The sequence below is a fragment of the Spermophilus citellus genome, assembly GCF_964194105.1.
Source record: "Spermophilus citellus genome assembly, chromosome: 18".
Lineage (NCBI taxonomy): Eukaryota > Metazoa > Chordata > Mammalia > Rodentia > Sciuridae > Spermophilus > Spermophilus citellus.
The window spans coordinates 10,326,108-10,346,283 of NC_138200.1; the positions used below are offsets into that span (position 1 = coordinate 10,326,108).

The 20,176-nt window shown below is 54.2% G+C and overlaps 1 protein-coding gene across 3 annotated transcripts in view; it reads left to right on the top strand.

Annotated features, from left to right (window-relative positions):
• The window catches only part of SYMPK (symplekin scaffold protein), a 33,557-nt gene extending 13,469 nt beyond the window's left edge, over window positions 1-20,088 (top strand). Inside the window, exons 10-27 of one of the 3 annotated variants that reach the window (XM_081273057.1) lie at window positions 3,285-3,439; window positions 3,905-4,055; window positions 5,241-5,445; window positions 6,136-6,286; window positions 7,351-7,586; window positions 8,485-8,566; window positions 8,783-8,896; window positions 10,015-10,162; window positions 10,968-11,128; window positions 12,272-12,380; window positions 12,666-12,766; window positions 13,267-13,357; window positions 14,212-14,313; window positions 17,500-17,687; window positions 18,665-18,862; window positions 19,022-19,117; window positions 19,416-19,739; window positions 19,878-20,088. In XM_081273057.1, the coding sequence (XP_081129183.1) occupies window positions 3,285-3,439; window positions 3,905-4,055; window positions 5,241-5,445; window positions 6,136-6,286; window positions 7,351-7,586; window positions 8,485-8,566; window positions 8,783-8,896; window positions 10,015-10,162; window positions 10,968-11,128; window positions 12,272-12,380; window positions 12,666-12,766; window positions 13,267-13,357; window positions 14,212-14,313; window positions 17,500-17,687; window positions 18,665-18,862; window positions 19,022-19,117; window positions 19,416-19,739; window positions 19,878-20,015 (2,750 nt within the window). In that variant the 3' untranslated portion in view covers window positions 20,016-20,088. Of the gene's footprint in view, window positions 1-3,284; window positions 3,440-3,904; window positions 4,056-5,240; window positions 5,446-6,135; window positions 6,287-7,350; window positions 7,587-8,484; window positions 8,567-8,782; window positions 8,897-10,014; window positions 10,163-10,967; window positions 11,129-12,271; window positions 12,381-12,665; window positions 12,767-13,266; window positions 13,358-14,211; window positions 14,314-16,713; window positions 17,440-17,499; window positions 17,688-18,664; window positions 18,863-19,021; window positions 19,118-19,415; window positions 19,740-19,877 lie in introns of those variants that run through there. The other 2 variants (XM_081273056.1, XM_081273058.1) reach the window with 2 other exon arrangements.
• Window positions 20,089-20,176: the final 88 nt, after the last annotated feature.

The window sequence follows — 20,176 nt, forward strand, 5'->3', positions numbered from 1 at the left end:
TTCTTTAGCCCTCCTTGGACTTTGTGACATCGACATTAGGAAGAGTCCAGGATGGTAGTTTGATAGAATGTCCTGTTGTTGAGTTTGTGTGCTTTTGCCTCGTGATTGGATCAGGTTTGCACCCTCAGCAGTGATGCTGGGGAAACCATGCCCTGGCCTCTGTTCAGGGGACTTGGAGGCATGTGGTGGCAAGTTGTCCCATTACTCATAATGTTAATTTTCTTCATTTGGTTAAGGTGGTATGTGCCAGGTTTCTAGTGTCACGCACTCTTCTTTAGCTTCATCTGGGCTGGGGGGCACACCCCTGTAATCCAATGACTTAGGAGGTGGAGGTAAGAAGATGGATGGCAAGTTCAAGGCCAGCCTTGGCAATTTAGCAACACCCTGTCTCAAAATAAAAAGGGCTGGAGATGTAACTCAGTGGTAGAGTGTTTGCTTAGCATATGTGAAACCTACGTTTAATCCCCAGTACCATAAATAAAAGACAAAAAAAAGTACCATTTTTCTCTTTGTAAATACTGAGCTGGGGGAGATCCTTGAACCTGTAAATACTTTTTCTTCTAAAACTTTCTCCCTGTAGTTGTAATGTCCATTGATATTTGTCTGAATCTATGATAGCTGTACTGTTTACAAAAAGATCTTCTTTCCACATTTGTTAGTTGGCAGGGAAGAATTTTATTTTCGTCTCCGAAGTTTATTATCAGTAAGGGCTCATGGGTTCTTTTTTTCTACGTTATAATCTGTTGCCATTGTTATTTATTTTCTTGCTCAAATTTCCTCATACTTAGGCACCTGGCTTCTATCTTCTTTTAACGGGTCCAATAACACTTTCTGAGCATTTCTTACATTCTAGCATCACAAGATGTTCCAGAGGTATCTTGTATTTTCCCTGGAAACAGTCATTCCTTTGAGTCTGTTTTTATTTATTTATTTGTTTGTTTGTTTGTTTGGGGGGGGGCATGCCAGGGATTGATCTCTGGCACTCGACCACTGAGCCACATCCCTACCCTATTTTGTATTTTATTTAGAGACAGGGTCTCTCTGAGTTGCTTAGGGCCTCGCTAAATTGTTGAGGCCTTTAACTGGTGATCCTCCTGTCTGAGCCTCTTGAGCCGCTGGGATATAAGGTGTGTGCCACCGCTCCTGGCATGGTTTGTTTGTTTCTTTCTTTCTTTCTTTCTTTAAATAATGTCTTGTATTTTTACACCTTTATTTTACTTATTTTTATGGGATGCTGAGGATCTAACCCAGCACACGTGCTAGGCATGCACTGTACCATTGAGCCAGCCCCTGTCCTGGCATGGTTTCTTTTAAGAATGGAATAGTTTCAGAAATAAAAGTCCGAGCACTGAATGTGTCCATTGCTACTGGGTAGATTTACACTCTTGCTTTTTTTTTTTTTTTTTTTTTGGCAGCTGGGGGTACCAGGGATTGAATTCAGGGGCACTCGACCACTGAGCCACCTCCCCAGCCCTATTTTATTTAGAGACAGGGTCTCACTGAGTTGCTTAGTGTCTCACCGGTGCTGTGGCTGACTTTGAACTCTGAATCCTCCTGCCTCAGCCTCCTGAGCCGCTAGGATTATAGACATGCGCCACCATTCCCGGCAGATTTACACTCTCCATAGCTGTTGCCAGGCTGGTTTCCAAAGCACTGCAGCAATGTATGGCACCCTTCAGTGAATCCACCAGCCTTGGGCATACTGTAAACTCGCTGGGCACAAATGGTGTCCTTGGTGTGGGTCTGCACTCTGGCCTGTGTTGAAGCCAGGCTGTGTATCTGTTTATGTTTGGTGGCCATTTTCATTTCTGCAAAGTGCCCATAGTTTTTGCTCATTTTTTTCTAGGTTGTCTTAAGCAGTGGGCTGAATTATATATGCCTTTGCAGAGTGCAGGGCCAACTCTTTGTGATCCTTACAAACTGTTAATATAACTATGTAACATTTTATCACATTCTTGCCATACAATTTTATAGATATAAATTCAAGGACCATCTTTTTTTATTTTTTTTAGGTACCCGCAAATGAACTCAGGGACATTCAACCACTGAGCCACATCCCCAGCTCTATTTTGTATTTTATTTAGAGACAGGGTCTCACTGAGTTGCTTAGTGCCTTGCCATTGCTGAAGCTGGCTTTGAACTCTCAATCCTCTGTCTCAGTCCTCTGGGATTACAGGTGTGTGCTATCACACCTGGCAAGGAACATCTTTATGACATAGAACTTTTTCTCTATGGTTCAAAGTATTGGTTTCTGTCCCTTGGGCTAGGACTGTTGTCCTGTGTCCAGCCAGTCTGCTGTTGTCCGTACCATCAGTGCTGCAGGGAATTCCCTGTGCAGTTGATCTTCGTGTGAGTTTTTGGGGTACATACCTATAAATGGAATTGCTGTGTCAACAAGGCATGCACATATAAAATTTGATCTACTATCAAATGCTTTTTTTTTTTTAAATGTTTATTTAGTTGTAGATGAACACACCTTATCTTTATTTTTATGTGGTGCTGAGGATTGAACCCAGTGCCTCACGAGGCAAGCACTTTACCACTGAGCTACAGCCTCAGCCCTGTCCAGTGCTTTTCCAGGCCGTGTGTTTACATTTTCATCGCCTCTGACATCTGTTACTACTAACCATTTGATTTTTTTTGTTAATCATATAAGCAAAAAATGCCATCTTGTTGGGTTTTGAGGGTTTTTGTTTTCTGTATTTTCCTCATTCCTAGAAAAATTGAATACTGTTTCAAAGATAGAGGTTTGGGGGCTGGGTTGTGGCTCAGTGGTAGAGCTCTTGCCTTGTGTGTGTGAAGCACTGTGTTTGATTCTCAGCACCACATATAAATAAATAAATAAAATAAGGCCCATCAACAACTTTAAAAAAATAAAAATAAAAAAAATAGAGATTTGTATATAGTAAATCTCTGTGAAATGATTAGTTGTTTGACCTTTTGTTATTCTTGTCTTCTGGGCTAGCATGTAGATCAGTGGTAGGGTGCGCACCTAGTATACACAAGGCCCTGGGTTCCATCCGTAGCTTTGCAAAACTAATACTGAATAATATTGTCTTCATAGAACTTGGTGTGATTAGATAGGGGGTTTGGCTTATTCCCATTTCCCAGATAAGAACTGAGGCCCAGAAAAAGGCAGGTTGTTGCCAGGGGCTACAGCCTTGGTCCTCATCCACTGTGTGGTGCTGATGCTAAGGCCAGTGGAGGCAGGGCCACCTGGGTTCCATGCCAGAAGAGGGCCACTGCTTTGTACAGAGCCCATAGCTCGTTCTCCCCTATTTCAGAGCCCAACCTAGGGGAAGATGATGAAGACAAGGACTTGGAGCCTGGTCCATCAGGGACCTCAAAGGCCTCCGCCCAGATCTCGGGCCAGTCAGACACAGACATCACAGCTGAGTTCCTGCAGCCTCTGCTGACGCCCGACAATGTGGCCAATCTGGTAAGGATGGCAGCCTGTCTTCCCCAGGGCAAGGAGGGGGGGGATCTTCCCGTCTATTCCCTGTCCCCACACCACACTCACCACCTCCTCCAGATGGCACCAGAGGGGTTGTCCAGCAGGCCCTCCCACCTTGGTAGACCTCATCCCTACTCCTTTAGGAAGTCACTTGTCACCACCACTCAGCAGGCCCTCTTGAGGTGCTCTGAATCCCTGTACCAACTCCCTCACCCTGGTCACTGTCCTCTCTCCTTCAAGGGGAGGGTCTGCCTGCTGGAGAGCCAGGGGTGGATACTTGAATTGTTGTCCATGTGGCTGGGGCTGGCTTTCTGACTCCCTTGGGGGCTGCAGTCTCCTAGAGCAGGCATAGGTCCATCTTGGGCACTATATTTGCTCACTGCCTGGGCACAGGACCAGTACCTGTTGAGTTAGTGCTTAAGGAAGGAATCCCTCCTGGGCCCCCTGCAGGTCCTCATCAGCATGGTGTACTTGCCTGAGACCATGCCTGCCTCCTTCCAAGCCATCTATACTCCTGTGGAGTCAGCAGGAACTGAAGCCCAGATCAAGCACTTGGCTCGGCTCATGGCCACACAGATGACGGCTGCAGGACTGGGTCCAGGTGAGTGTCTCATGGAGCTGGCCCAGGCCAGAGATTAGCACTAGCCACTCCTCATGGTGGTGCAGAGGAAGATCGTGTGCCATTTAACGTGTGAATAATCACAGACGCCTTAAATAGAGTGAGTACTCGGTATTCTCGGGTTCTGGGCTTTGAAATCCAGCAGACCTGGATCTGGGATCCAAATTGAACCAGATTGGATCCTTCTCTTACTAATAACTCTGTGACTTTTGTTGGGTTCTTTAGCCTCAGGGAGCCTCAGAGCTTTACCTACTTCAATAGTGCTTTTGAAAAATAAGTTGTACAGCAAAATGCACAACTCTGAAGTGTACACCTTAGTGAATTTTCATAGTGAAAACACCAGTGTACCACCATCTAGATCAAGGTAGCCATCTCCATTACTCTAGAAAGTTCCTTGGCTACAATCCACTTAGAGCAGCTCACTTCCAGAGCGCCCACTCCTAGAGTAGAGCCTCCTAGAGTAGTTTTGCCTCTTCTTAAATTTCATACAAATGGAATCACAGAGGCCTGGCTTTTGCTAGCTGTTAAGTTTTTGTTGTTGTGTGAACTAGTAGTTTATTTTATTGTTCAGTAGTATTTTCTCCTGTGAACACACTGCCATGGGGTTTTCAGAACTCCTGATCCTGGACCTGTAGCTTGTTTCCAGATTTTACTCATCATGAATAAAGTTGCTCTGAATGTTTGTGTGATATTTTGTTTGATGCACACACACATGCCTTTTGTCTGTCTTGAGCATATACCAGGGAGTGGGGTTTTGGGGTCGCAGGTTAGGGTGTCATCAGTGCTAGTAAGAACTGCTCATTGGGCTGGAGTTGTAGCTCAGAGGTAGAGCATTTGCCTCGTACGTGTGAGGCACTGGGTTCGATTCCCAGCACCACATATAAATAAGCAAATAAATAAAGGTCCATCAACAACTAAAAATATATTTAAAAAAAAAGAAAGAAAGAAATGCTCATCATGCTTCTGAAGTGGCTGTATCATTTGATATCCCCCCCCCCCCCCAGCAACAAATGGCACCTCTAGGTTAAGCCTCGGGTTATTTTGCAAAATGAGGATAGAGGTTGCAGGTTTCCTTGGGGCATCTTGGGCACAAGGTGCAGCTGGAGCGGAGCATCCTGAGGGGTCCGGTGTGCGCAAGTGGGCCTGACATCCTGGGTGTCCCCTCAGGTGTGGAGCAGACCAAACAGTGTAAGGAGGAACCCAAGGAAGAGAAGGTGGTGAAGCCGGAGAGTGTCCTGATCAAGAGGCGTCTGTCAGCCCAGGGCCAAGCCATCTCTGTGGTGGGCTCTCTGAGCTCCATGTCCCCATTGGAAGAGGAGGTGCCCCAGGCCAAGAGGAGGCCAGAGCCCATCATCCCTGTTACACAGCCGCGGTGAGTCCTTGTCTAGGAGCTGGGCAGGGTGGGAGCCTCTGATTCCAATCAGTGTTGTAACCACTAAGCCTTTGTGTTTTCTGTAAAAATGGGAGAAAAGTGTCTCATAACCATTAGGGAGAATGGTGTCAACTGGTAATGATGGTCAGGCTAATGAGGTAGAAAACTTAGGATGAAGGCCGTCGTGGTTGAAAGCACATCGCTTGATCCTAGCATGTGGCGAGGGCTCCTAGTTGTCACTCTCATTCTATCTTTGTCTCCCTCACATGTGGATCACAAACCAGCTACCTGGGCTTGTGTACTACTGAGGGGACCTCCCGCCCCCTCTAGGCTCTCTGTCCCTTCCCTGCTCCCTCCTTGCATCACACCCACAGCAGGTCCCCTCCGAAGGCTCTGTACTCATTCTTTCTCTACCTGGAAAGCTGCCCCTGGTCTTGGTGTCTGGTGCCACCTTCACTCAGGTCTCTACTCACAGGAACCATCCCTAAGCAAAACCCAGTGGCAGCTCTTCCTGCCCCTTGCTCCTTGCCTTGCTGGGCCTCAGAGTCATGGAGAGTTTAGATGCAGCATGAGGACAGGTAGCACCTGTGTGGCTTGTCTCGTGCCTGAGGTGGGGAGAGTTAGCAGATGGGCCCTGGCTACACAGAGGATGCTCCAGGTCACTGTGTCTGACCCTGTTCTCCTGCACAGGCTGGCAGGTGCCGGTGGGCGCAAGAAGATCTTCCGTTTGAGTGACGTGCTGAAGCCCCTGACAGATGCACAGGTTGAAGCCATGAAGCTGGGTGCTGTGAAGCGGATCCTGCGGGCTGAGAAGGCTGTGGCCTGCAGCGGGGCAGCACAGGTATGCCTGTCCCCCAGCCGTCCTTCAGTCCTTCAGTCCTTGCCCCAAGGGTCTACCTCATATCCCAGGGAAAGCCTAGGCAGGGTCCTACCTCCTGGCTGCAGACGCCAGCTCTGCCTTCCGGCTGTTCCACCAGAGAGAGGAATGCAGACACACACACATTCTTCACCAGTCCTGGGGCCAGGCTAGGAGGAGGGCTGCGCCTGTGGTCCTGGTCCTTTGTGATTGTCAGCATTCTTAGGAGCAGGTTTTACTGTCAGGCACGCCTTGTTTCAAATTGATTCTGCTGCTTGCTACTGCTGTAACCCTGTTAATCAACCATTCCCCCATTATTTGAAATTGGTTTTTAATTAGGCAGTAGTATAAGGAAGGACACAGGCTGTTAAAAAAATATGGGCTGGGGATGTGGCTCAAGCGGTAGCGTGCTCACCTGGCATGTGTGCGGCCCGGGTTCGATCCTCTGCACCACATACCAACAAAGATGTTGTGTCTGCCGAAAACTAAAAAATAAATATTAAAAATTCTCTCTCTCTCTCTCTCTCTCTCTCTCTCACTCTCTCTCTCTCTCTTAAAAAAAAAAAAAAAAAAAAAAAGACTTAAAAAAAAATATATTACCACAGCTGGGGATGTGGCTCAGTGGTAGAGCGCTTGCCTAGCATTCTCAAGGCCCTGGGTTCCATCCCCCATCACCACAAAACAAAAGATTTATAGGCAATGTAGACACAATACAGTCTTCCTTGGCCATCACCTGCCTCCTGTCCCCTTTCCGGAGGTGACTACCCAAATTAGGAGCATCTTTCCAGATCTTTTTTTGTGCTTGTAAGGACCCAGGTACTTCGGCCAACTCACATTTATCTGGTGCTGATTGACAGTTTGTTCCTTTCCCTCCTCCACCCGCCACACAGACGGGACCCTGCTGGGCACGGAGTCTTCAGCTGCCTTCCTTACTTTAACACCATGACTGCACTGGGGGTTCCAAGTCCAGGAGGGAGGAGCTGCAGGGTGTGATTATGGGGTGTTGGATGGCCCGGCCCACCCGTCATGCTTTCTTGCTGCTCTACCAGGTGCGCATCAAGATCCTAGCCAGCCTGGTGACACAGTTTGACTCAGGTCTGAAGGCTGAGGTCCTGTCCTTCATCCTGGAGGATGTTCGGGCCCGGCTGGACCTGGCCTTTGCCTGGCTCTACCAGGAATACAATGCTTACCTGGCAGCGGGTCCCTCAGGCACCCTGGACAAGTACGAGGACTGCCTCATCCGTCTGCTCTCTGGCCTCCAGGAGAAACCAGACCAGAAAGATGGGTGAGGGAGACACCCCTGTGCCCTCCTGACTCCCTCCTGTGTCCTGCTTTCCTTTCCCTCTTCACCATCACCCATGTCAGTTGCGTGCCCCCCCACACACACCTGCATTTCCCTTCTTGCTTCCCTGTCTCCATGTGCAAGGATTCAGCTTTGAGTGTGGGGCCTGGGTTGTGCTCCCTGGGCTTTTGCCCAGTTCTGCCACATGCTTGGAGTGGCCTTTGCACTTACCTCTGGGCCTCTTTTGTTTTTTTAATCTAGCGTCCTCCCTATTCTTGGCCTCGGCTTACCTGTTTGTCCTCCATTGGGCAGCTCTGGTGACATCTTGTGGTGTTAATGCTGTCTGGTTACTTCCCCTCCAAGAACCTTCCATGTTTCTCCGTTGCTCTTGGGGGTAAAATACAGCCTCCTAAGCCTCCTGGCCTATGAGTCTTGGTGTCACCCAGGCTCTTTAGCCTTTCTTTGCCCCTCTCCTCCCAAATTTCAGCCACTTTGGTCTTCTGCCTGTTCCTTGACATGCCGAGCTCAGGGCGTTGGCTCCTTCTGTCCACTCTGCCTAGAACTCCCCTCCCCTAGCTCTTCATGTGGCTGCTCCTTCTCATCCACCAGCATCGACTCAAATGTTATCTCAGGTGGTCTTGTGTGACTCCCACATCTAAAGTAACAAAGCCTTCTCCACCTGCACCCCGTTGTTCCCTCTCATCGTTGAATTAAGTGAGTGAAATTAGGAATGCCATTGACCAAAGGGAGAAACTGACTTTCAGAGAAGTCTCTGCTCAGATCAGCCAGCTGGTGGCTTTGAACTGTGGCCTATTCATGTCAAAGCTCTGGAACCAGCTTTGGGCCACTGGGAAGCAGATAGCTTTTCCTCTGCAGCTGTTCCCTGTGCCTCCCTTGGCAGGATCTTCACCAAGGTGGTGCTGGAGGCACCACTCATCACCGAGAGTGCCCTGGAGGTGATTCGCAAGTACTGTGAAGACGAGGTGAGCCAGGCGGCTGTGGTGCCACAGGGACCTGCTGGTCATGCAACCCGGTTGGGGACAGTGCCCGCCTCGGGGTCTGAAGGGCACAGAACCTAGACCTGGTGGTGGGGCTGGCATGGGAGGCCTGGTCTTTTGACTTGATCTGGGGGAGGTAAGGGACAGATTCCAGGGCACACGGCCATAGATGGCGTTCTGATCCCCTCCCTCCTGCCACAGAGCCGCACCTATCTGGGCATGTCCACCCTTCGAGACCTGATCTTCAAGCGCCCATCCCGCCAGTTTCAGTACCTGCATGTCCTCCTGGACCTCAGTTCCCACGAGAAGGACAAGGTGAACCCTGTACCACCCTGGGCTGTGCTCAGTTGGTTGTGTGTGGAGGCCTTCCCCTGTCCCTAGCAAACAGCCAGCCTAGTGGCACAAGGCCACTGAAAAACAAGGGATTCCAGCAGCATGTGGTATCCCCCCTTGCACTCCACCCACATTGGTGAGCTTGAACACATTTTGATTTTTGGGTTTGGTTTGGCACCAGGGATTGAACCTAGGGGCTCTTAGCCACTGAGCCATAACCTCAGACTGTTTGATTTTTTGAAATGGGGTCTCACTAAGTTGCTTACGGCCTTGCTCAGTTGCTAGCTTTGAACTTGCGATCCTCCTGCCTCAGCCTCCCGAGTCACTGGGATTACAGGCGTGGGCCACCACGTCTGGCTTGAACCCCTAAAAGCTGGACCTGACTAGTCAAGGAGCCAGTGTGATGCAGGCAGTGAAGACATGGCATGCTCAGTGCTGGAGCAGAGCAGTGTGTGGCTGTGAGCGCTGGGTGGGGGTGGGGGGAGAGGTGGAAAGGCTCATGGGAGAGAGGAGTGTGCCGAGGCCTGGGCTGTAAATGGGGGGTGTGCTCTGGATGGGGCCTGATGGGCATGTTCAGGGCCTGATCAGGGCCCTTGCTTGTCCCTGTGCCAGCCCTTTGCCAGAACCCTCACCTGGTGGCCTGGGAGTATCCCTCACTCAGTGTACCCCAGTGTACTCTCCCTGGTCTGTGCTGTCACTGGGGGCAAAGTGGTGCTCGTGGCTCCTGGCAGATGGTGTCTGAGTGAAACAGACCAAGCCCATGTTGGAATTCCAGGCAGTGGGGAGCCTAATGTGCCAAGTCGCAAAGCCAGAGACTTGGCAGGCAGCGTCACTTTTGAGGAACCAAGGAAAGCTCAAGCTGCGTGGAGTAGTGAGCCAGGCAAGGCCTGGGAGATTGACATGGAGGTGGAAGAGAGGTCATGATGTGCAGCAGCCGGGAGGGGCACCTCCCTCCCACTGGCAATGGGCCTTGGCCCCGTCCCCGCTGTGCTGGCCGTTTCTCATGCTGGGCTTGTTTTCACCCTAGTGCTGCTGAGAAGGGCAACTGGCCCTCCCCTCCTGGTGCCCACTGTACCTTTCTCATGCCCCTCTCTCCTCAGGTGCGTTCCCAGGCCCTGCTGTTCATCAAGCGCATGTACGAGAAGGAGCAGCTGCGGGAGTATGTGGAGAAGTTTGCCCTCAACTACCTGCAGCTCTTGGTCCACCCCAACCCACCCTCTGTGCTGTTTGGAGCTGACAAGGACACAGGTTTGGTGCAGGTTCATCAGATGCATACTGAGCCCTGCCCAGCCTGCTAGGGAGGACACTCAGACCAAGCGATGGGAGCGGGCAGGGCTGGCACAGCTAGCCAGGGGGGTCCAGGAGGGTCCAGGAGCCCTGGTGAAGAGGGTGCCTGTCCTGTCCTGAAGGGGCCGGAGAAGCCTAAGGACAAGGAGGGCTAGGCGCTGTGGGCTCCAGGAAGGACTTTCCAGCTAGGTCCCTAGCAGAGCCCCAGGTCCTCAGAATTAGACAGTGAAACCTAGGCCCCAAGTCAGTGGACCCTTGCCTGGGAAGGTCAGGGGCTCTGGTGAGAGCACAGGAGGCGAGGCTCAGCCTGGGTGCAGGGAAGCCTGCCCAGGAGAGCACTGTGAACCCCAAGACGAGGAGGTGTGAGAAGAGGAGCTGGTAGGGCGAGGACCTGGAAGGCTGGCCTCAGGGGCTGCATGGCTGGCAGAGTGTGCCGGGGCTGCTGCTCCCTTCTCTGCACAGGGCAGATGATGCCAGGCAAGAAGCCAGGGGCTATCCTGAGGCCACAGGGCGGTCTTGGCAGGACTGGAAGGGGGACAGGGTCAGATTGCATTTTAGAAAGATGCTTCTAGTTACCATGGCTTCGTGGTCAGAGGCGGCTGGAAGCACGAGTCCTGGGCTGCCCCACTTCCCTGGAGGATCTGCTTCCCAGTGCTGGCTCCCTTCTATGCCTGCCCCCTTCCTCCCATTGCCCTGCTCCCTGGAAAGGAAAACACTGGGGTCAGGGGTTGGGTGGAGAGTCTGATACCTGGCCTTGTCCTGCCAGAGGTGGCTGCGCCCTGGACTGAGGAGACAGTGAAGCAATGTCTGTACCTCTACCTGGCCCTCCTGCCTCAGAACCACAAGCTGATCCACGAGCTGGCCGCTGTGTACACCGAGGCCATCGCTGACATCAAGCGGACCGTGCTGAGGGTCATTGAGCAGCCGGTGAGGCCCCTGAGCCCACCAGGTTGTGCCCACTCCCTGGCAGGGCTGAGTCCCCAACTGCAGCTCTTGCTCAGGTGTCTCTGCTTTAGGGCTAAGCCCAGAGGGCTGTCACCCTGGGCCTGCAGCTCAGTGGCTTGTGGGTGGTCCTCACATCATCCGTATTTGCAGGAAGAGACAGGTGGGCCCAGCGGCTCAGAGCCTGAAGTTGGACAGACCTGGGTTCATATTCTGCCTTTTCCTTTCTCACCGTGTCCTTAGGCCCTGTCAGTGAAAACAAAGGGCATGATCCAGTCTCCCAAGCATTTCAGGAGTCTGAACACATGCATATCATCCTCTGTGCCCCTGTCACCACTTAGAGTTGGCTTTCCCCTCCATTGCCAATAGAAATCTTAAGTTGTCTTTACATAAAAATGTCCCCCCTGCCCTTCTCCATGGAGCCACAGGGCTGCCCACAGGAGAAGCAGCTCATTGGCAGGCCAGCCCTGCAGCTCGCAGTGTCCGCCCTCCAGTTTGCCATGGGATTTGAAATGACTTTCATAATCTCATCTCTGCCCTGGACTTTTAAACTGGAAAATTTCTAACAGACACAAAGGGAGAAAGAACAGTGTGTTCTTCCCCACACACCTGCCTCCAGATGTGATGGTGTGCTTACCTATAAAGTGGGGATAACAAGGTTTTCTGTGCACCTCCAAGGTGAGCCACCTGCAATTTGCGGGAAAGAGCCCATCACGCTGCAGGTAGCCAATTTTTCTTCATGGCTGTAAATGTTTTCGAGCAAAGGGGAGCCTGACTCCTACTACCGTTGTTGACTCCAGAACCAGCAGCAGGCTGAGCCTGGGGTGTTGGCCAAGCTGATGGTCGTGGGAAGGTCCTACCCAAGGAGTTGGCACACGGGCTAGATTCAAGACAGTGGAAGAAGAGGCAGCATCAAAGAGGCCAGGGGGCTGGAACAGGTCCCAGTTGATACTAGGAAGAGCCCGGTGTGTCTGACCTCCACTCTTACCACCTTGTCCAGAGGTCCCCCAGCTGTCAACTCCATGTCCAGTTCTCCTGTTCCCAGCATTCCCCTCAACAACCTCCCCTGATGCCCCTGGCCTCCCCAAGCTCTCACCCTGGTCAAGTCCTCCTAATCTCTGCTTCTAGATTCGAGGGATGGGCATGAACTCACCAGAGCTGCTCCTGCTGGTGGAAAACTGCCCCAAGGGGGCAGAGACACTAGTCACTCGATGTCTGCACAGCCTCACAGATAAAGGTGCCTGGGCTTTTCCCTCCTTGGCCTTCCCTACATGTTCCCAGCCCTGGGAGTCAGGGCTGCTGGATCCAGATGACTGTACCTAGTGGGTCTCTCCTGTCCTGGGGCCCTGGCTTCTCTGTTTAGAACAGGATATCACTGGTTGCCTGTGGTCAGCCAGGGCAATGGGGGTCCCTGCTGGGCAGTTGAGCTGTCCCTTACCCACGTGCCTGTGCCTCCGCCTCTGGTGCTCACCTTCACCTGTCCTCACCACCCCAACTGCTTCCTGCTCATTCCCCTCTGCAGTGCCACCCTCCCCGGAGCTGGTGAAGCGGGTCCGGGATCTCTACCACAAGCGGCTGCCCGATGTCCGCTTCCTCATCCCAGTGCTTAATGGGCTGGAGAAGGTACAGCGTGGGCTGTCCGGCTGTCCCCTGCCAGTGTGTGGTGGGATGGGGGGGGCAGAAGCATGAGAGGCCAGGTGGAAAGGCAGCTGGCCTGTGGCCAGGAATTTCCATCAGCTGGGCCCTGTGGGAGATGTTCAGGGGCACAGTCCCAGAGCTGCTCCTGCCTTAAGCAGGTCACGTCCCATCTTAGCTGAGGACTACAGTGGTATCCTGTGTGTACACGGTTGTCCCAAGGCCTGCAGACACACTGGTGTCCCCAATGTGGGGGAAGCACCTCAAGTGCTGCATCCCTGGTGGGCTCTCACCCTGTGAGCCTGGGACCTTGAGCCAGCCTCATCTACCTAAGGATGGTGCGCTCTGTCCACCTTGCAGGGGGAGCAGCCTAAATGGTGGGAGGAAGGCACAGATGGGGGCTGGAGCCCTCCCCAGGACAAGCACGTGGGGCCTGTTGGGGAAAGGGTGGGGTGTATCTGATGGTGCCCACCCCACCTCCCCTGTAGAAGGAGGTGATCCAGGCTCTGCCCAAGCTCATCAAACTCAACCCCATTGTGGTGAAAGAAGTCTTCAACCGCCTGCTGGGCACCCAGCACGGTAGGTGACAGGTGATAGCCCTTCTTGCCTCCCTCCCTCAGGTGGGCACAAAGGGCATACAGAGTGCCTGGGGAGGCATATATCGCCTTCTGGGAGAGGCATCTACTTGTGCTGCTCCCTGTGGTGCTGCCTGCCTTGGTCTCAGTGGGTGCAGTGCTCCCAGGCCAAGCACTTGGTCCCTCAGATCTTACCTGGATCCCTCAAGCTGTGGGCCAGGGGCGTTTTGTCTGATATGGTCAAAAAAGAAAACTATCAAGTAATGAGGGTTCCTTGCCTCCTCCCCCATGGCCAGAAACACCACACCTGCTGGTTTTGTGCCCAGGAGGGCCTGGGGCGTCCAAATAGCAGCAGCAGAGGACCACCCCACATACCGCTGCTCCCCACACACACACTCTGCAAGTAGCGGAGAAGAGTTGGGACACCAGGCACCTATTGGCCTGAAGTAGGTGCCAGGCCTGAGATGAGGCAGAAGAGTGCCTCTGTGACCATTCTTCACTGGGGCCACTCTGGGTTGCGATCATTGCCCTGCCCTGCCCTGCAGATGTCCATGAGCATCTGTTCCATACTAGAGCTGGTGCTAGGAGCCAGCTGTGGGCCCTCCTGGACCACCTTCAGGGGCCACAGCAGCCCTGCCGCACTGACAGGCTTTGGTGAGGGCAGGAACCCAGGTGGGGGAGAGCAGGGCAGGGCGAAGGCCTCCGAGCTTCACCCACAGACCTCCCCTGCTCCAGCCCTGCCCTAGCCCCTGTGAAGCAGGGCATCTCATCTTTACAGCTCCCCCCCCCCCAGTCTGGGTACCTCGGAGCCCCCACTTAGACTCCCCACTGTCTCCCCACTCCTCCCACCTGCTGCAGGTGAAGGGAACTCTGCCTTGTCCCCCCTGAACCCTGGAGAGCTCCTGATTGCATTACACAACATCGACTCAGTGAAGTGCGACATGAAATCCATCATCAAAGGTGAGGTGCCCCGCCCCCCACACTTCAGTGGCCAGCCCTGTGGGGTGTAGCGTCTCCATGGCCCCACACAACTGGCTGGCAACTGCCCCCCCATTGAACACTGCTCCCTGAAGCCTGCCTTTGGCTCCAAGACACCGCATTCCCCTCTATTCCACTCCCAGGTCCTGCTTTTCAGGCCCTCACCTTTTTCGGTCTCCACATAAGGCGTGGCGTACCTACCTACTATACTGGCACAGGGTGGTCCCAGGGAACAAGCAGGGCCCACAGTGAGTAGTGGTCGGAAGCCACTGCTGCGAGTAGGCAGAGCAGAGTTGGGACACCAGGCACCTGTTGGCCTGAAGTAGGTGCCAGGCCTGAGATGAGGTAGGAGAGTGCCTCTGTGACCAGGAGTTGGCAACAAACTGTCCAGCTCTCACTGCACACCACTCACTCTGAGCCAGGCTCTCCTTATTGCCCACGGCCTGTTCCTGTTGGTGCCATCATATTACCTGGTAAGAATGTCGACTTTCACTTTGTAGACAGGAAACGAATTCCAGAGAAGTTAAGTAACTTGCACAGGACCACACAGCACCTAGGCAGTGTGACAGAGAACAGAATCTGAACTAGGTGGACCTGAGTTAAGGGTTCTGCCCACACACACTCAGGGGGCCTCCCTGAGGAGGGGGCCTCCCTGAGGAGAGCTCGTCCCAGCTCTCCAGAGCCCCTGCACTCCCTCTCTCCATGAGGTTTCTGGGTCAGGAGCTGTCCTTGCTCTGGAAATGAAGTCCCTGCCTATTCCCTTCTCTGCTCTGAAGACGACTGTTCTCTGACTCCCCTCATCTCGGGTCTGGGGCCTCATCTCTGAGCTTCTTCCTTCATGTTCTGGCATGGAGTGGCTTCTTCAGCGTGCTTTTCCGTAGCTCTCCTCAGCAGGTGCTCTCCGAGACCCCTGCAGCAGGAGAGGAGCTCATAGAGACGTGAAACTGGGGCGGCACCGAGGCCTCTAGTGGGAGAGCAGTGGGGGGGAGAGGAGTGGGTAGGCTATGGTCCAGGAGTCGGGCATTAGGCTCCTCGTGCCACCTGCAACCTGCATTTTTTTGCAGTGCTGGGTATTGAACCCGGGGTCTCATGCATGCTAAGCATGTGCTTTTCCACCAACTACACCCCCTCCTCTCCTCAACCCCTTTGAAGTACTGAGCAAAGTTCCGCCCTGTTCCCAAGGGCAACATGTTCAGATAGATTGCATACAGTTTGAGGGGATCAACATCATACCCACTAAGACTGTCCTTGAACCTGGAGCAGAAGCCCTGACCGGCCTAGGGTTGAGAAACCATGGCCCAGGGAGGAAAAGGGCCTTGCCAACAGTCATGCAGGTGGCCAGCAGCTAGGGCCCTGAAAGCTTCATCAGGGCCTGCCCCTCTTCACACACCCCTTTTTCTTGCCGGGCTCTCAGGCCTGCACACGACCGCCATTCCTGCTGAATCCTTGCACCCAGTCCACCAGCCCACCCAGCCCAGCCCAGCCCAGAGCATACTTCTTGCTTAGGCCCCAGTAGTCCTGGCTACACTAGCACCAGCACCACAAGACCCAGACTGAGAAGTCCGGTCTTCACCTGTGACTTTGGAGCCAGTGCCCCTGCCATTCAACCCCCACCACACATATACACACACTGGCATCTAATGAATAGCAGTGGGAAGAAAAGATCATGGCCCAGGAATGGTCATTAGACTCCTTGAATGCCCCGTTTGCGGGGGTGGGTACTGGGGATGGAACCCAAGGCCTCATGCATACTCAGCAAGTGCTCCCCCACTTCTAACTAGACCCACCATAGCACTTGGCTCAGCCCTGTTCTGGCTGATGCTGGGATCATGCAGAGATGGTGTCAGACCCAGTCCTGTCCTTCCAGGTTCAGAGTCCAGAGAGGGAGACACTTTGCTGGGACAATCTCAGCTCAGAGGACAGGACTCTGATGGGGCAGCCAGGAGGACCTGTCTGACCTAGCCTGGCTGTGGGACTTCCTGGAGAAGGTAGTAGCCCAAGGAGAGCAGGAAGGCTAAGTAGGGGTGAAGTGGTCCAGGGCTGCACCAGGTGGAGGCCAGGTTGGCTGCCCACATGGAGTCCTATAGGCCCCAGTGGTGATTTGTCCTTGATCTCTCTCGGTCCTCTTGGGGAAAGAGGGTCAGGTTTGAGCTTGTGGGAGACCCCTTAGGCTCCTATGTGGAGAGCATATTAGAGGCTGAGCGGGCAGCCCTGGAGGAGGCTGGGCAGGAGTGAGGGTTGGGCTAGGGAATGGGGTTGGCTCTGGAGGCCTCTAGGCAGCAGAGCAGGCTGGACCCATGGCCTCTGGTCATGAGAACGAGGAATAGGTGCCTCCTCAGTTTCCGGCAGGTCCTCAGGTTGCACTCTCCTCTGTCCCTTCAGCCTTTTTCCTGGGTCTGTCTTCCTGAAGAACACCCCTCCTTCCTCTCTGGGCCCCCTGTTCCTTGTAGGACCATCCCACCCCATTCTCCACTAATCTCTCAAGGATTGGGGGATCTCTTATGACTCAATAAAGACTTCCTTGTTGACAGATTCACATGGCAAGTGGTGTTTGGGGAAGGTGGGCTTGAGGCAGCTCCTGGGTTTCCCTACTAGCACAGTGGATGGGGTGCTGCCACCACTCCTGGGGGTACAGACCCCAAGGCCAGCCTTTCTGGCTCCTGCTGCTGGGGGATTCATCATATGTCCCAGCCCCATCCTCATCTTGTCCCTCCTTTGCCTGAGAACCTGCTGTGTCCCTGTGTCCTCACACCTGCCAGCCCTGGTATCCCCCATCATCCCAGCACCAGCACAGACCCTTATGCTCCTAACCAGCCTGCTGGAGGGCCACCTTCTGTCCCCTCTGGAGAGGCTTATGGAAGTCAGTAGCTACTTTCCCAGGGCTGTCCTCAAAGGGGCTATGGTGTCCCCAGTGTGCCTGGCATGAGGTTTCCAGGTAGTGGGACATGTCTCCTCCCTAGCACTAAGCCCATAGGTGACCAAAGGCCAAGCTGAAATGTGCCCTCAGGAGAGGGCCTTCTGCTGGGGCCTGGGAGCTCCAGGAAACTGAGGCGGCCCCTGTCCTCACACGTGGCAGCAGGGCTGAGGCTCTTCAAGGGTGGTTGGACTCCCACTCCCCAGGGGTGGCTGGGCAAAGAGAGGACAGGCCCACTCTCCGCCTCCTCACAGCCACCAACCTGTGCTTTGCGGAGCGGAACGTATACACGTCGGAGGTGCTGGCCGTGGTGATGCAGCAGCTGATGGAGCAGAGCCCCCTGCCCATGCTGCTCATGAGGACCGTCATCCAGTCCCTGACCATGTACCCCCGCCTGGGGGGCTTCGTCATGAACATCCTCTCCCGACTCATCATGAAGCAGGTAACCTGCCCTTGGCCATCCAGCCCTGGCCCCCAGGAACAGACTGCAGAGGTGGTGCTGAGGAGAGACTGGAGACCACCTGAGCCCTCCTCCCCCCAAGGGGAGCCTGGCTGAGCAGGCCCATCAGAGACCCCTTGCTCTGCCTCCTGCCAAGAAAGCACAGTGCTCCAGGGGCCTGTGACTCGGAAGGCCACAGGGTGGTGAGTGAGGGCAGCTGGGTGGTAGGAGTGGTGTAGGCTTGAGGGGCTGCACACAGCACTGCTCCTGGCCAAGATGCATCCCACAGCTGAAAGATAGGCCAATTTTCAATTGATGAGAAATCAGAGCTTTTAGAAATACCAAGCTGGGCATGGTGGTACATGCCTGTAATCCCATTGACCTGGGAGGCTGAAACAGGAGGATCACAAGTTTGAGGCCAGCTTCAGCAACACCCTATCAAAATAAAAAGGGCTGGGGTGTAGCTGAGTGGCAGAACACCCCTGGGTTCAGTACCAAAGAAGAAATAATGAACCCCAAAAAAATCTCACCTGCAAGCACCAGATAGTAGCACAAAGACTGCCACTTTGCAGCATCTGGCTTAGAAGCTCAATGCAGAAGCAGACGGGTTCAAATTTGGTTTCTGCCCCCACTTCCTGTGACCCTGGACAAGTCCCTGTACTTCTTCAGCCTTTTTTTTTAACAGGGGTAAGGTCGCCCTCTTGAGGCTACTGTGAGAATACATGAGACCTTGCTTGTGGAGTCTTTGTCTAGACTGACAAAGGAGAGCTGGCTGGAGGGGAGGACAGGTCTTAGTGTTTTCCTTTCCCAAGTTGTCTTCATGTTCCAGCTGCCTGGATTGGGAAGGCAGAGCCCCCCCAGTGGGAGGGCAGAGCTGTGTATAGCCCAGAAGAATCTCAGACAATGGGATTTGGGTTATGGTCTCAGCAAGGTCTTTGCCCAGTTTCCACTGGGTGGCTGCCTGCGGCTCCTCCCAACAGCTCCCTCCCTGCCTGGTCCAGGTGTGGAAGTATCCCAAAGTGTGGGAGGGCTTCATCAAGTGCTGCCAACGAACCAAGCCCCAGAGCTTCCAGGTCATCCTGCAGCTGCCACCCCAGCAGCTGGGAGCTGTCTTTGACAAGTGCCCTGAGCTCCGGGAGCCCCTGCTGGCCCACGTGCGCTCCTTCACCCCCCACCAGGTACCCCAGGGTGTGGATGGGTAGCTCGGGGGCAGTATGGTGGTGCAAAGGGATCCCTGCTGTGCCACAGAAGATCAAGGACTCTAGAGGTTTTGGGGGTGTCTAAGAGGGCCTCCGAGCCAGAGTTCTCCACAGCGCCTCCTCCTGCTCTTCACCTAGCAAGCACACATCCCCAACTCGATCATGACCATCTTGGAGGCCAGTGGCAAGCAAGAGCCAGAGGCCAAGGAGGCACCTGCAGGGTCCCTGGAAGAGGTGAGGGTCCTGCAGCCCACCAGTCTAGATTCCCCAACCCTGTCAATCCAAACCGGCAAGAGCCTCCCACCTCCTCCCACCCTGAGAGGTGCCGGCTGCCTAGGCTACCTGTGTCAGCATACCCTCCTACTGAAAGAGGGCGGCCCTTTTAATTGCCCCCGTCCTCCCTGCGCTCATGATAAGGCGCTCCTGACCTAGCACCCTCCTTGCTCTCCGCAGCAGGGTGGTCTCTGACTCCTTTACCCCATCCTCTGCGAGCACTCTCCCTGAGCTTCTGTGTGCCCCTCCCCATCCCCAGGATGACCTGGAACCCCTGGCTCTGGCCCCTGCTCCGGCCCCTCGGCCCCCTCAGGACCTCATCGGCCTGCGGCTGGCCCAGGAGAAGGCCTTAAAGCGGCAGCTAGAGGAGGAACAAAAGCTGAAGCCTGCAGGCTCGGGAGTCCCCGTGGCGTCTTCCTCGTCCTCAGCCCGACCGGGTCCTGCCCCCACGGAGGAAACCATGGATTTTCGGGAGGAGGGGCCTGAGTGCGAGACCCCAGCCATCTTCATCAGCATGGATGACGACTCTGGGCTGACCGAGGCCGCACTCCTGGACTCTAGTCTTGAGGGGCCCTTGCCTAAGGTAGGGGTGACGATCAGAGATGCAGTGGAAGACTCAAAGCTCGGGGTGAAGTGTATGCCAGGCGGGGGGAGTGGGGCGTTGAGGGTTTGAAGGTGCGACCACACTCTTGATGTACTGCCCCCTGCTTTCTGCCACCAGGAAGCAGCAGCCGGCGGGCTGACCTCAAAGGAGGAGCGGAGCCCCCAGACCCTCGCCCCTGCGGGGGAAGATGCTGTGAAGACCCCTAGCCCCGCCACGGAAGAAGGGGGGGAGCCGGAGACCAAGGGGAACAGCTGACGGGGACGTGGGGGGCGGGGCGGGCCGGGCGGTGGGTGCTTTGCCTTAAAAACAATAAAGGAAACGGTCTGGGCACGGGTGCCGTCTGCTCTCTGCCGCCCTGTGGGTGCCCTGTGGCCCTCGATGCTGGAAGCCCCTGGTTGCGCCTGCTGCTCGCGCAC